Source organism: Phoenix dactylifera, chromosome 11, assembly GCF_051530095.1.
Source record: "Phoenix dactylifera cultivar Ajwa chromosome 11, Ajwa_hap1_PhDact_Kaust_v1.1, whole genome shotgun sequence".
NCBI lineage: Eukaryota > Viridiplantae > Streptophyta > Magnoliopsida > Arecales > Arecaceae > Phoenix > Phoenix dactylifera.
In genome coordinates, this window is record NC_143200.1 from 24,059,937 (window position 1) to 24,074,586 (window position 14,650).

Below are 14,650 nucleotides of genomic sequence, written 5' to 3' on the forward strand. Positions count from 1 at the left end.
CTATGAACTACTTTATCTTTTCAGGCAATACTTTTGCAATTTCACAAAAAAAAAAAAAACAGAGAAGTTCTTTTAAACAATACCACACACGTCATGAAATTCCTTGTTGGGAGATCTATCGAGCCAATAAGATCTTCAAGCATCCAAACAGAAATCCTCTTATGTTATATACAGATAGATAATAATCTACTTCACAGATATTCAATTGTCTGGAGATAAAACGACCGTATCCAATTTCCCCGGATGTCAACCAGCCAATTAGAAAAAAACTTATCACTGAATAAATTAGCTCGCCCAACCCTTAAAAGCAGGCTTCCATACCAACTGTTTCAATGCCCGTAATCTACGGGATAGAGAAGAAGGAAACCAACAGGAGACAAAGCAATGCTAAAGAACCTAGAAATCCTTGTCATCACATCAGTTTAGTTTTAGCCCAACGGTCCAAAGGGCATTACCTCTAGATCTTACAGTAAAGAGCACGCTGGACGCCAATTCATATCGCAAGCAGCAGACCCTGCAAAACATTTAAGGTTGACTACTTGCATTGTCGTCCTTGGCATGCCAAGAAGCAAGAAGAAAGATGGGAGGGCCCAGCCTGGACACTCTGAGCTGCAATCCTCATAGACATGTTCCTTAATTTGTTCCAATTGTAGCTTACATCATCTAAAATAGCACTGCCCAACCCTGCATTGGGACTGAAGCATCAAATCCTGCACAATTATCAGCTTTCAGAGATAGCAATTGATGGCATCAAAACCCAAGGGTTTTTACAAGAAGACATGTTGCTTGTAAAACCAAAGGTAGTTCACCACCCATTCACAGCCCGGCAAAACAGATTCGAGTAATAATGCTGCTGTACAAAACAAGAGACTGGCTTGCTCAATTGCCAGGTGAGAGTCACATACCTTCCACTTCAGCTAACATTGCCCTGTAGATTAACATCAGAGTGTAGCCATACATTTTCTGCCCAGCAAAACCCAGTTATCACACCTCTAACACCAAATCAATCTATGAGAGATGAAATCTTTTGCACTACATATCTGGCTCCTACCCCAGGTACCATCAAATGAAGTTGAGTGAGTCCTTGATGATAAGCTGCACCAATTTTATTGTAACTAATCCACTTGTACCTCATGAGATACTAAGGCCAACACAACCTTGACCCCGACAATCTGCAGTATCCCACAGAATGGCAACACAAGTTTCTTGCATTCTTAACAGTCCAAAATTTGGCAGGATTTTTAAATCTTCAGATTAAAAAGGTTGACCAGAAGAGGACGAAAATATATTGAGAATGATTATATTAAAAAAAGAAAAAGTATATATCGCATCTAAAACAGATGCAAGCAACCGAACAAAATCTCTTAAAGTTAGAACGCATTTCATTCAAACCTGAATGCTTGTCTAATTGGTTATATATGCCAATACCTATACAAAATAATGGTGTCAGCCTGCCTCTCAGACTTCTAGAAATATCACCAAAAAAAAAAAATCTCCAAGGTTTATCCTATTTTCAAAACTGCCAATGATGGCGTCACCTTCAATCCTATCCAAGTCAGTCATTACCTCTTCTGTTGAAAAGCATGCCCGTATATGAATGTGATGACAGGTATAGCTGAAAGGATCAGAGTCAAGACCCCAAAGATAAAACTCTCCAAACACTAGAATATGCTAAGACATGCATATGGGAAACTGTAAACCATCAGATGTACAGGTTGTCACCAGTAACCAAAGGGCAAATAGGCTTAATCATTCGCTTCATGCGGCCCTTAAAAGGAAACTTGATTGTGGGTGATCTTATGTTTTTGAGTTGAAACAGTAGCAATGCTTTGCAGTAATCTTATCACTTCACCAGTATCTTCAAGATAATACTTGGCCTTGCTCGGCTTTTGTCCAACTGTGCATGCAAAGACTTCAGGAACTGCGGGAAATAGATTACTGGAAGACATAATATTGATGCTTTCAAACATATCCTCATCGGATCGATCATCGCCAACACACATAACAAAATCTGGTGGCTTCCCACTATTGACTAATGTTCCCACGAGCTTCTTCACAACCAGCCCTTTACTCACTCCCTGCATGCAATCATTTATTGTTAGTTCTAACAAGTTTCAGGCAACAGCAATAGACAAGATCAGGAAACAAAAGCAACGTGGCAAAGGTTTCAAAGCAGAAAATATCTACCTGAGGTTTAACTTCCACGATATGCTGACCCCTTTTGACAACCACTGGCTCATTTGCTAGCACATTCTCAAGATGATCCAGTAGTTCCTTGGCTTGGCAAGAACCAAAGTCAGGATCTGCATACTGATGATGCCATACCAATGCACTCTCCTTTGATTCTACACAGGAACCATCCGTTGTCTCAGTATACAATCTCATAACAGGTTCTGTGATCTTCTTCCAGTAAGCGTCAGCAACATTTGAACTAGATTCCCATTCAGTGGCTTTAGTCCATCTAGAAAGGGAAAAGAATAAGCAAAAGCTCATGTAGCAGTTAAGATGATATCATAATATGGTCGGCCAGACAAAATAAGGAGTTTACTTGACATACCTGATGAAATAGCCATGTTCAGCAGCAATACCAAGGGCCTCACAAGGTGCAAACCATTCACCAAGAGATGTCCGTCCCCTTCCACTGACGATAAAGACAGTATTGTTTGGATCGCTGCACAAGTTGTTCAGGACAGAAATGATATCTGCACTTGGAGTTTTATTGATGGATGCTTCAGGCATAATGGTGCCATCATAATCCAAAAATATTGCCCTCCTATGGGTTTTCTTGTACGAGGAAATAATATGATTAAAGGACAACTTTCTAAAACTAGGAGAAAGGGCAATAACTCTGAAACCTAAACCAAATCCAATGGCCCAGCACCTTCTATTGTAGTGATCCTTGCATGCTCTCTCCAGATCCTGGGCAAAGCTGCAGGCCCAATAAGCAACATGATGGGAGCTGACATAACGGTAATGTTTTTCATGACGCAATTGCTTCTCAGATTCTGACAAGTCAGTTGCTTTATATAAAGCATCAGCCACATCTTCAACACTCCAAGGGTTGACCCTGAAAGCTCCACTAAGAGATGGAGAGCAACCTACAAACTCAGAGACAATAAGTGTGCTTGTGTGAGGTAACTCCAAACCGACACCCCTACATTTATCCATCTCCTCAGTTCCCTGTCTGCAGACTATATACTCATAGGGGACTAAGTTCATGCCATCTCTAAAAGCATTTACAATGCAACATTCTGCTGCCACATAGAAGGCAATTCTTTCATAAAAAGGTAAAGGGTTGTCAATAAGGACAACTGGATCATAGCCAGGAGCACCATAGGAAAGATTGATCCTTTCAGCTATACATATTGCTTCCTCTCTTGCTTCCTTCACGTCTTTTCCCATGCTTCTTGCAGGATTGACAATTTGTACAAGGACTATCTCTCCTCTTAGTTTGGGATGCCTCTCCAGTAAAAGCTCCAATCCTAGCAATTTCAGACTGATGCCTTTAAAGATATCCATGTCATCTACACCTAATAGCAATTTTTTCCCCTTGAATCTCTGCTCGATCTCTTGAACTTTGGAAATTGTATCAGGAAAATTTAACACAGATTGGAGACGGCCTATGTGAACACCCACAGAGAGAATCCTGATGCTAACTGTACGACCGAAATATTCCAATCCAATATAACCACGCTTAGATTCATAGTTCAGACCTAACATCCTGCTACAACACGAAAGGAAATGCCGAGCATAATCAAATGTCTGAAAACCAATAAGGTCAGCGTTAAGCAATGCCCTAAGGATTTCATCTCTTACTGGCAGTGTCCTGTAGATCTCTGAGGAAGGAAATGGGCTGTGGAGAAAGAAACCAAGCCTCACTCGATTCAGACGTCTCCTTAAGAAAGTGGGGACAAGCATGAGGTGATAGTCATGAACCCATACACAGTCATCATCTGAATTGATAACCTCCACAACTTTGTCTGCAAATATTTTATTGGCAGAAACATAAGCCTGAAAAAGGGAACGGTTGAAAAGGTCACCCTTGACAAGGCAGATGGGAAGCATGTAATGGAAAAGAGGCCACAGTTGCTGCTTACAGAAGCCATGATAGAACTTCTTTTGGAGGTCCGGAGAAAGGAAAGTGGGTATGCACTTGTAATCCTCGAGGAGCTTTTGAGCAACCTCTTCTTGCTCACTAACATCTACATCAACCTTTAAACTACCTACGTGGAGAACTTCGGTATCAGAAGAAAAGCCATCTTTTAGTTGCAGCAGAAGTGAGTCCTCATCCCACATGAAGCACCATTTTCCGTTCATTTGATCCTTTGAAGAATGAAGTGGAAGGAAGTTTGCTACTATTATTTTCCGATCCCGGAATACAGAGGTGGAAGTATTAGAATCCTCATCACTGCTTGTAATCCCATCTGCATCGGTAACAATACCAGGAGCTGTCATCACCCTAGGAAGTGATTTAATAGTCTGATGGAAGTCAACTGCATCATCAGATCCCATATCAAAAAGGTTTGCGCATGATTTAGATACCATCATTGCCCAAAAATTGAGGTCTCAATAACAGGTAATAAAAGTAAGATTCTTATTGAAAAAACAGACTTGAATCTCAAATCCTGAAGCTCGTATATCTGCACGAGAAAAATTAACCCAGTTACGTCCCTATTATTTTCTCACCTTGGAAAGCAGGCATAATTGATATCTGAGAAAACTAATAATCAACATTTTTTTGGGCAGTTAAAAATATGAGACATGTAACCTTTAAGGCTATAAAACTATACAAGAATTACATCAGCATGACATAAGATACCGTAGCATCCACATCAATATCATATAGCGCACATTAATGAATGTTTAAATGACAATTATTTTCAAATGTTGACATATACTTACTAATATTTTTGTAATTGTTGTGAACCAATCATACAAGGTTCAGTCAGGCAGAATGCGAAGAATGACAAGTAAAAATGATCTGGGCCTTCTCATCTAGCAAACACATTATACAAAAATCTATACATCATCAAATATTTAACTATGCCACACCAATCTATATCCAAGATCTCCATTATGTGTTTAGGAGAAGATAGCCCCGGAAGCATAGGTTAATACTGTACCATAAATAGATATCCTACAACATTGCTATCAGTGTCTGTTTCGTTAAATTCTTAAATGGAAAAAACTGTATGTACCCCAAAACATAATTGAAAACGGTTCAAATGGAGCTTCTGGGTTCTGGGTGGACTGCTGAGGGCAAAATAGGCCTTCTGGCCCAAAATATGCCCAACTGTTGTAAATTGCACAAAACACCTGGTTTAACCCTTCTCAGAAAAAAAATGGGTACACAGAGCCAGGACTGGCTCATGTGTTCATTTTTCCCTGGGGGTGGGGAAGGGGGAATATTCTATTTACCTAGAGACTACAAATTTTACCTGCAAATTTTATTTAAAAAAAAATTAATTGCTGATATATGTACTGCTGATATTCAAGTTGAAGATGGTAGTTTAGATGCATAGCAAATTTAGATTGGGATTAAAAGTAACATTACCATCCTTTCTATTATTTTTTACAATAAAATGTTGCATTATTTAATCCAGAAGCAATCTAATTAAAATCACATAGGTCCATGTCACAATTTCTATTAAAAGATTGTGATGCATTGAGAACAAAGTGACTCAAAGTAAATATATAGACTTAAGAGTGAAAAAGTGTTAACTCTGGAAGTTCGAAGGTCAGCCACCGAGAAAAGAATCGAGAGAAAGTTCTCGATTTGAGAGAGAGAGAGAGAGATCAATTTGGGAAGACTCCATGAAGATATTAAAACGCAAGGCCCCAAGCCATGTAGACATAGAAAATCAAATTACTTTAATATCTAAAAAGATCTGGATAGTTTCTTTAGTTGTACTTATCTTTGGAAATCAAAAGCTGATCACAATCAATAAGAACAAATTTCCTAAAATAAAGTTATTTTGAGGGAGCGGACACTTGTTAAGAAATTGTTCCAGGATGTTGGTAAGAGGGGGTAGCAGGATCCAAAAATACAGGCACCATACAGAAAAGAGGGCACCAAGAATAGTGGGCTCTATGGGATCGAGAACAAGCAGATACAGATTTAAAGAAACAGCAGAAGAGATGTTCACGAGCATGCACTCATGTATATATACTATACGTATTTGGAGAGAGTGTGTGAAATATAAACCAGAGTTACTTAGGGTTATAAAGAAATTATGAGCAGAACATCTAAAATCAGTGATTCTAATCAAATACAATTTCCTTTACCATCACTCTAGAGCTCTCGGAGTCTTAATAAGAGATGCTATACCAGCTATGCATGCACAGAGTTTGACTCGATGATAATATACAAGAATTATTTAGATCTCTACCATGTAGAACACAACTGCATATGCTAGCAAAAAACCTAACTTTTGGAAGGGGGAAAAAAGAATGGAAGAACAAACATACAAACCCACCAGCACTCTCCTTCATGGAAACGAAGAAAGTTTCTAACAATTAAACCTACCAGCCTTATCATGCTCACACGTACACCATTAGATTTTACAACATTTTCTTTCATGTATACAACAATCGACCAGCCATGTCACACAAAAACACAACTATCCCCTAAACCCTCCTCCTTAAAATCAGCCAACATCTGGCAGTCTCCCCCATGTCCTATGTACACCTCCCTGTACAGTGCCAGTTATGGAGTAACAGGAAACTGCCACAACTGTTGAATGATCTTTGCTAGCATTATTCATCAAGAGAGGGGGATCAGAAGAAGTAAAATGCAAGTGAAGGAAGCCTACCTCCCATTTTTACTGCACTAGCACCACCATTATGACCAATTCCTCCATGCATAGCCATCCTCCATCTCTTTTAAGAAGCATTGGGAATTTTTTTACTAATTTACTTCATCCTCATCTTTGACTTTTATTCTTTTTGTTCAGATTTAAATTTTTGAATATAAGAATGGTTGTTTTTCTGAAGATTCTGAACTGAAGTCAGAGGCATAAAAGGAAGCTCCTGAATATGCATCCAAATTGTCTAACAATTATTGGCATGGGGATACATGTCATGGGAGCGTCCATCCATATGACAAAAGAAAAATGTTTGGGACACCCATTAGTGCATAGAAAAGTTCCATGGACCCACATATTGCTAGCTTGGCAACTTAGCATTCAACCATCCGTCATGTACTGCACTTATTTCCGCACATCACACTAATCACCTTATGCCGCATGGCATGGTTGAACTTGGCATGGTCAAGGAAAAAGAAATCTTATCTCAGAACATTAAACGTATGGGGTATGCCAATTATATTCATAAAAGTATAAAAAAATAACTACTTACACCTCTGTCATATACTGGCCAAAAGCCTTCGGAGTTTAATTGGCATGAGATTCTGAATAAAGAGCTATCATCTCTGAGCAGGCAACATGCGGAGCTGAGGTGATTGATCATCATTTTCTTCTCATGGCAATATTTACCTTGTACAAGGGAATCGGTGATCAAACACATGGCCCGATTGGATAAAGTAACTACAACCGATCTCAAGTGAATACAAAACCTACCCCTTCGACCAACCCCACCCCCTCCCAAACCCAACCCTTTTCCTGTGGGATCACAAGAATGCTTCCCCTATCTTGTATTATGACACCAGCTACAAGAGTTCCCAGGCCCCACCATTCATGACAAACTCACAGCCATATATGAAACCATTCTCTCTCATGTGTGGTCAGTACCCTCTTCTAGTTCAGTTTACCTCCTCTTTAAGTGATGATCACAGGGCTTCCTCTTCTTGATACACATCATAGAAGCCATCACCAACATATAGCAAGCCACGGACATTTACAGCAAATTTGGAGAAGAAATCCAGCTATAAAGCCAAACGCCTATAGGATCAACACATCACATTCCCCTCTAATCCTAAAAGTAAAGCCCCCTTATTTTTTCTCAGGACTTACGCTAGCATTACCTTTGCAGTCAGTTTTGTAGTATATAGGAAAGCGAAAAATCTATGACGAAAACAGGAAGCACGGGAATTTTATTTCAAGGAAGAAAGATCAGAGTAAATATTTATAATTCACATTTTCCGATTGGGAGTTGTACCAAAAACGCCGATGTAACCCTTCGGCTCAACCCTACTTTTCCTATACATAGAAAAGCAAAGAGGCCCAATATTTCCCAGATTAGAAACTCAACAAATGAAAACAGTTCCACCAATTCGTCTTTTATATAATATCAGAAAATGAAAAAAAAATGTAGGAAAATCTTCAAACCGTCCTAGAAATAGAAAAAAACAACGACATCACAGCAGGATACAATCCTGAGATTTCCATTAACGATCGTCGGCTTCCCAAAAAAAAAAACTTCCCCAGAGGGAGAAGCAACATCCGATCGAGAAAAGATGGTATCTTCAAGAGCAAATGGATGGCAAAAACAGAAGAAAGGAGCCCTGGAATCGATCACGGAAGTCGAAACGAAGTAGCAGAGGCACGTACCTGAAAGCGCGGCGATCGCCGTGGACTAAGAGCAGAGGAGGGAGAAGAAAAGCTTGTGGAAGAGATTTCAAGGGGTTCTCTGGAGGAACCGAGGAACGTATCGAGCACTCTATCTCGTTGGGAAATCGTCTGTTGTTGTGGGGTTTTTGAATTCTTTCGTTCTATGCTTGAATTTAAGAGAGAGGGAGAGAAACGTCAGTGGGAAAGAGAAGAGAGAGAAAGGTATAAACGAGAAGACGTTTAGTTTTCCGCTCCGCTGGGTTTGGATGTTAACCTTTCATCGCGGTTTACTTGGGTTAAAATCTGGGTTCCCCCGCTGCGCGAAAGCCCACGGAATTCTTTCTATTCACGAAAATGCCCCTCTTCTATGGATTTGATGTGTTTATGGCTAGGATTGGGTTTTACCTTTTTCCTGAAGTGAGCAAATATATGCAAAATGGAACAGGATAAATTTACAAATCCAAACGGAAAATATAATAAAAGTATAAATTAGATGACAAATATCTCCTGAAAAACTGATGCTTCGTAATTTCTTTTCTAATTTATCATTTATCAAAGTGTTATGCAAGAAAATAAATAATTTTCTTATTTTTTATAAAAAGAGAGGATAAGTTTAATTAGAGACTAGTAAAACATCAACCAGCAATACATGATTGTATTCACATAATCCAGATAGTAGCTGCCCAAGATATATGTCTCCTATTTGTCATCAATCAAGTGACAAACAAGAAAGAGCACCATAACATCTAAGAAGCAAGAGAAGGAGAAAAGGATTTGAATTCATTAAACATGGCTCGTATTGGAACAAATGGTTTAATGCCATAAATTCAAAATTATTATTATATTTACTCAATTTACCATAATTTGGAGATTGCGTACAATTTAATATTCAGCAAGCTCGTGCTTGGATAATGATTCACTCTAATATATAGACCCATTTGCTATGTTGAAAGGGTTTGTATGACATAACTAAAATAAAAAATAAGGTGAGTCTTACTAATATTAAAGGCTAGTCTGGGGAAAAAAGTATGTGCATGTAAAATAGAGTTTCTTTTTTGTTGGTCAAAGAGGTTACATGGTATCCCATCCATCCCAAAGGTCCTATGGAGAGAGTAGATTATAATAAGATGAACAAGATGGAATATATCCACCCACTTGAACTTTTAAACCAATGTTTTTTTTTTTCTTTTTATATTTTTTAAACAATCAATGTAATCGATCCTGTAGACACATTTGACTTTTTTGCTTTTCATAGAAAGAATAACCATTCCTTCCCTCAATTAGGTATTCCAATAGCAGGAATATCTAATCTTTCTTCTTTGATCTCGATGTTTTTTAGGTATGAAATATTAAATATTCAGATTAGGCTTGTATAAAGCATCTGTGTTATCAAAAAAAAATATTGAATAAAGTTGACAAGGAAGAATACATAAGAGTTTGAGGTAGTGGACTAGAAAGAGAAAGAGTGCACATACTAGATATTGTGGGTGTTAGCAAGCTATTTATGAATAACTTGTTCAAAAAATTTGTAAAGGCACAAGATTTCTACAGTGATGCAACTGTTTTAAGGATGCATATGTATATATAAAAAAATTATATTTGAAAACATGAGAATATTAGATAACTCTCAACTTTGCATAGTCTAGTCCATGCACAACCGCCGGCTGCCAAATAGGTAGGAATGGAGCCAGCCATCAGTATCCCCTCTGAGGGCGTTTCCGTAAATAAGTCCAGCAGCCAGGGGCAGATGGCAGGCAGGGAAGTGGATGGAGATGGTGTTTTCGGAGGTGGTACGTTAGTTCGCCTGCCGCCTTTCCTTTTGCCCGGATATTAATATTGTTTGGCTTCCGTTATGACAGCTGGAACACGCTTCTTCTTTTTGCCGGGCCGAGCGTGACCGCGACTGCACGCCGCTGCCCGACCTCGCGAAACCTTGCTGGCGTTGCTCCGGATAAGGTTTCCCTCACTTTTTCCCCTCTATTTTCGCTTTATTTACCGGCATGCCCTTACCTCCATACTTTTTTCCCCCTCCCCAGCCGACATTAGTTGGCGACAAACGGCGCCTATTGGATCTCGATTCGTTCTCCTGATCAATAACCGGGATTTTGTAATTTTATGGTATTAATTAAAAATTAGAAAAAGTAATGATGGAGCCTATATATATAAAAGAAGATATCTTAGTTGATGAGTTAAAATTAAAAAAAAATTGCATGAATATTTTTTAAAAAACTCAAATTTATGTGAATACTTTTTAAATTTTATATTTATTTATGTACCCTCGTAATATATTATTTTTGTACAAATAACCCTAATATAATAGTTCTTCCAACACAGTTAATAAAAACCTTATTTATTTTAATTAAATATAAAATAAAAATTTTAAAATTATTTTTTTGTTTTCTACCGCGATCGCCTTATCAATATTTTTTTATATTTACCCATTAAGAGTATTTTAGTTATTTTAATTTAAAACCGTTAATTTTTTAACAGCATCAGATCGTGTGCGTATACATACAAAAATAAGGATAAAAAAATGGCAGAATAGCAAAACAAGTGTTTTACGAAGTATATATGCAAATATCAATTTTGTAAAGTATTCATGCAAAATTTAATATTTAAAAGAGTATTTATGTAAGAAATTAAAGAAGAAGAAGGAGGAAGAGGAGGAGGAGGAGAAGGAGGGTGCATGGACTCGTCATTCATAAAATGATGGGGAGATAAGGACGATTTGTTTGTCGAAATGGAAGGGAGATGGGAGACCGTCGGGCCTCCTTTCCGCATCCTACCAACCTGATACCAACAACACCATTAAGCTATGGGAGATTCGTATCGCCCGCCCACCGCATCTCATTTAAGAGCACCGTGGAAAAATCCTTGTGGACGTCACACCCAGATGGAAAACCATAACCATTCGCTAGCATGCAATTATCCTGATGATTAATGTCATGGCCAACGCCATGATCGTTTTAAGCATGTTTTAATAATCACAGGTTGAACATTATGAAATGACATGGATTGAAAGAAGATAAACATAGATTTTGTTGAAATTAATAGCATTACGTTGATATGCATACAAAATTTGTCTATAAGCTATGACCACTTGTATATTGATCGTGATATACAAGATTTTTAAGTAGCCTATGAATTACTAAATCTATTAGGGAACGACTTAGTGAAAAAAAAAGGAATATGTCACAAATCAATATATGAAGTCAATAAATTTAAAAATATATATTATAATTGAGGTTGTAAATCAATCGGGTTGACCCATGATCCGAGCCAATCTGTTTAGATTGGATCCAGACTCGATTTAAGGACCTGTGAGGTCGGATCGGGTTTCAAATTTGAATATGTTCCACATTTCAGGTTGGGTTTGAGTTTATTGAATTATGACCTAACCCAACTCAGTTGTTATATGGATCTAATTTAGGTCTTCTGACCTATTACCAGACCTGAATATGATATATCCGTTAACCCAAAATGAGGAGGAGTACTGTTAAGCTGATCTACCGTCTATAGTCTACTCTCCCGAAGTTTCAATTAGAAATTAATCTCATATAATGGTGGCATCTATCATCAACTAATTGGTTTGAAATAAATGGTGTCATCCTTCCACCAATCTAAGTTTTTTTATTTGATTTTATTCGCATGATTTAGGGGATATTTATGGCAAACTAGATAGGTGAGTCATATACTTGGATGGAAAGTTTATTTTTTATATTGTAGATTGATATTGTGTCTATTAGATATCTTTAAACATAATAATTTATATAATCTATAGAGAATGCTCAACTTTTGGAACTCTTTTCAATTATTTTCTTAGCTTTGTTATAAAAAAAAAATATCATGCTAAATATGTCATAACATGCTTTTCTTTTATCTAAATTTAACTCCTTTACTTTATAACTTCATATGTGCGATCCGGTCTCAATCTGGATCCGAATCTTTCGGGTTGGGATCGGGTTATATGTGGATCTGATCCAACTCGAATGACCCATTGAGTCAAAAATTTTAGCCCCTGAACCCTATCCTATCCGACCTGATCTTTCATTGGGTTAGCTCTAGGTCTAATATTAGAACTGAATAAGAAACCAGATTAGATTGGGATCATTTATGGCCTGATCTGACCGACCTATTTGCACCCCTAATTATAATGTGATTGTGTATGATTTCTTTTACCTCCAATATCTACAATCACCTACTCTTAAGCATACATATTGTTCCTCACAGATTATGTGTTGCCCATGTTTTGATGGTAGACAAATCAAAGCTTCAAACATCATAAATTTCTTTAACAAAAGTCACATTCGATTTAACTTGACATTGCCTCTTTACATGAGATTAATTATTCCATGTAAGCCGGTGAAAGCTATATTGCACCCAAAATTCAATTGGTTTGGTTTTAAATATGGGCATATCACGGTATATCAACATCAAATCATCACCACGAGCAACGATAAAATATTTCACTATTCCCCCTCAAAGTGGACCCAAGAGTCTTCAATTTGCTGATGAGCATATTTGGTAGTGCCAACAAATACAAATTAATCATTATCCTTGCTTGATTTGGTGGTGTTGGGGGAAAAAATAGACCACCCCACAAGTACAATTAAAGCATCCAAATCCGACAACAAGTCTGACCTCATGCAGGCTGAGCCGAGCTCATGCAGGCCGAACGGAGCTCATGCAGACCGAGCTCAGAAGACTGAGTTCATGCAGGCCGAGCTCATGCAGCCCGAGCTCAGAAGACTGAGCTCATGCAGGCCGGGCTCAGAAGGCCGAGCTCATGCAGGCCGAGCTCGTCGTCCACATGCTGCGGCCACGCCTTGCAGCAGTCTCACCGTACCATGCTTTGCTTGCCGGCCATGCCGCGACACATCAACTAGGGACCATACCCTGCTACGACTGTCAACAATTAATGCGCATGGTCTCTGTTGGAAAAAAATAGACCATCCCACAAGTACAATTAAAGCATCCAAATCCGACAGCAAGCCTGACCTCACGCAGGCCGAGCCGAGCTCATGCAAGCCGAGCTCAGAAGACCGAGCTCATGCAGGCCGAGCCGAGCTCATGCAGACCGAGCTCAGAAGACCGAGCTCATGCAGGCCGAGCTCCGAAAGCCGAGCTCATGCACGCCGAGCCCAGAAGGCTGAGCTCATGCATGCCGAGCTCAGAAGGCCAAGCTCATGCAAGCCGAGCTCAGAAGATCGAGCTCGTTGTCCACATGCTGTGGCCACGCCCTGCAGCAGTCTCACCGTACCATGCTTTGCTTGCCGGCCACGCTGCGATACATCAACCAGGGACCATACCCTGCTACGACTGTCAACAATTAATGCGCATGGTCTCCATGGATCTCCAGATTACTCAAAATCTCAGGCCATCCATGGCAACTCATCAACTCGCTCAACTACGTCCGGTCACCCACAACAACTCATTGGCTCTAGTCCCGTCCTCCACAGCAACGCATTAATTCAGATGACCACACTCAATCATGACGGTAACTCATTTAATTCGTCCGGTCACATCACATGTAACCCTGTATCCCTCCTATAAAAGAGAAACCTCTCCCTCTTAGAGGGGGTCCGGACTCTGAAAACTGGAGAGGATAATCTCTCCCCTCTTTAGACATTAGCCCCCTCTGGCTTAAGCATCGGAGGGCCGGCGCCAGAAATCCCGCCCACCGGCTTTTTGCAGATCCCCCGGAGGACGCAACCCGCCAACCTACTCTCGCCGGAGCTCCTCCTCCTCAGCCAGTGGTCATCCCCGGGTCCAATTTCCAGCAACAGGTGGTTTTAAGCTCTTACAGTGGAGTTTGGATCTTCCTTAAGTTTGAAAGCGAACTTGACTCGCAAGCTTGATTCTGAATTTGTGAGGATTCAGACTCCTCGTGGTCTCACAAAGATAAAGCGATAGCTTTTCAATATTGCATGTCTATGCGTTGTAATATCTTAGACCTTTTGTTTCACCATGCAAACTTCAAATATTCAATTTTTGTTTGTCTAAGTGTTGAGATTTAGAAAACATTCAAACTTGGCCTATCTTTAGATGTATAGAGGTTGAACGAGTCAATGCAAGGCCGAACCCAGATCTCATGAATAGTTCATGCTTTACTTATTGCTCTATATCCATATTAATATTGGAGG

At 39.2% G+C, this 14,650-nt stretch overlaps 1 protein-coding gene across 5 annotated transcripts; it reads right to left on the reverse strand.

The window, feature by feature from the left end:
* Positions 1–1,284: 1,284 nt before the first annotated feature.
* LOC103710051 (putative alpha,alpha-trehalose-phosphate synthase [UDP-forming] 9) lies at positions 1,285–8,787 on the reverse strand. Of its 5 annotated transcripts, XM_088707346.2 has the most exons (5): positions 8,508–8,787; positions 7,357–7,493; positions 2,558–4,640; positions 2,188–2,461; positions 1,285–2,078 (listed from the first exon to the last, which is right to left on the reverse strand). In XM_088707346.2, the coding sequence occupies exons 3-5, from the start codon at positions 4,546–4,548 to the stop codon at positions 1,770–1,772; spliced, it is 2,574 nt and encodes an 857-aa protein (XP_088563472.2). In that variant the 5' UTR covers positions 4,549–4,640; positions 7,357–7,493; positions 8,508–8,787; the 3' UTR covers positions 1,285–1,769. The 5 variants fall into 5 exon arrangements, with proteins under 5 accessions (XP_088563472.2, XP_088563474.1, XP_088563473.2 ...); XM_088707348.2 differs by lacking the exon at positions 7,357–7,493 and having other exon boundaries at positions 2,558–4,424; XM_088707347.2 differs by lacking the exon at positions 7,357–7,493 and having other exon boundaries at positions 2,558–4,493.
* Between the last annotated feature and the right edge of the window lie 5,863 nt (positions 8,788–14,650).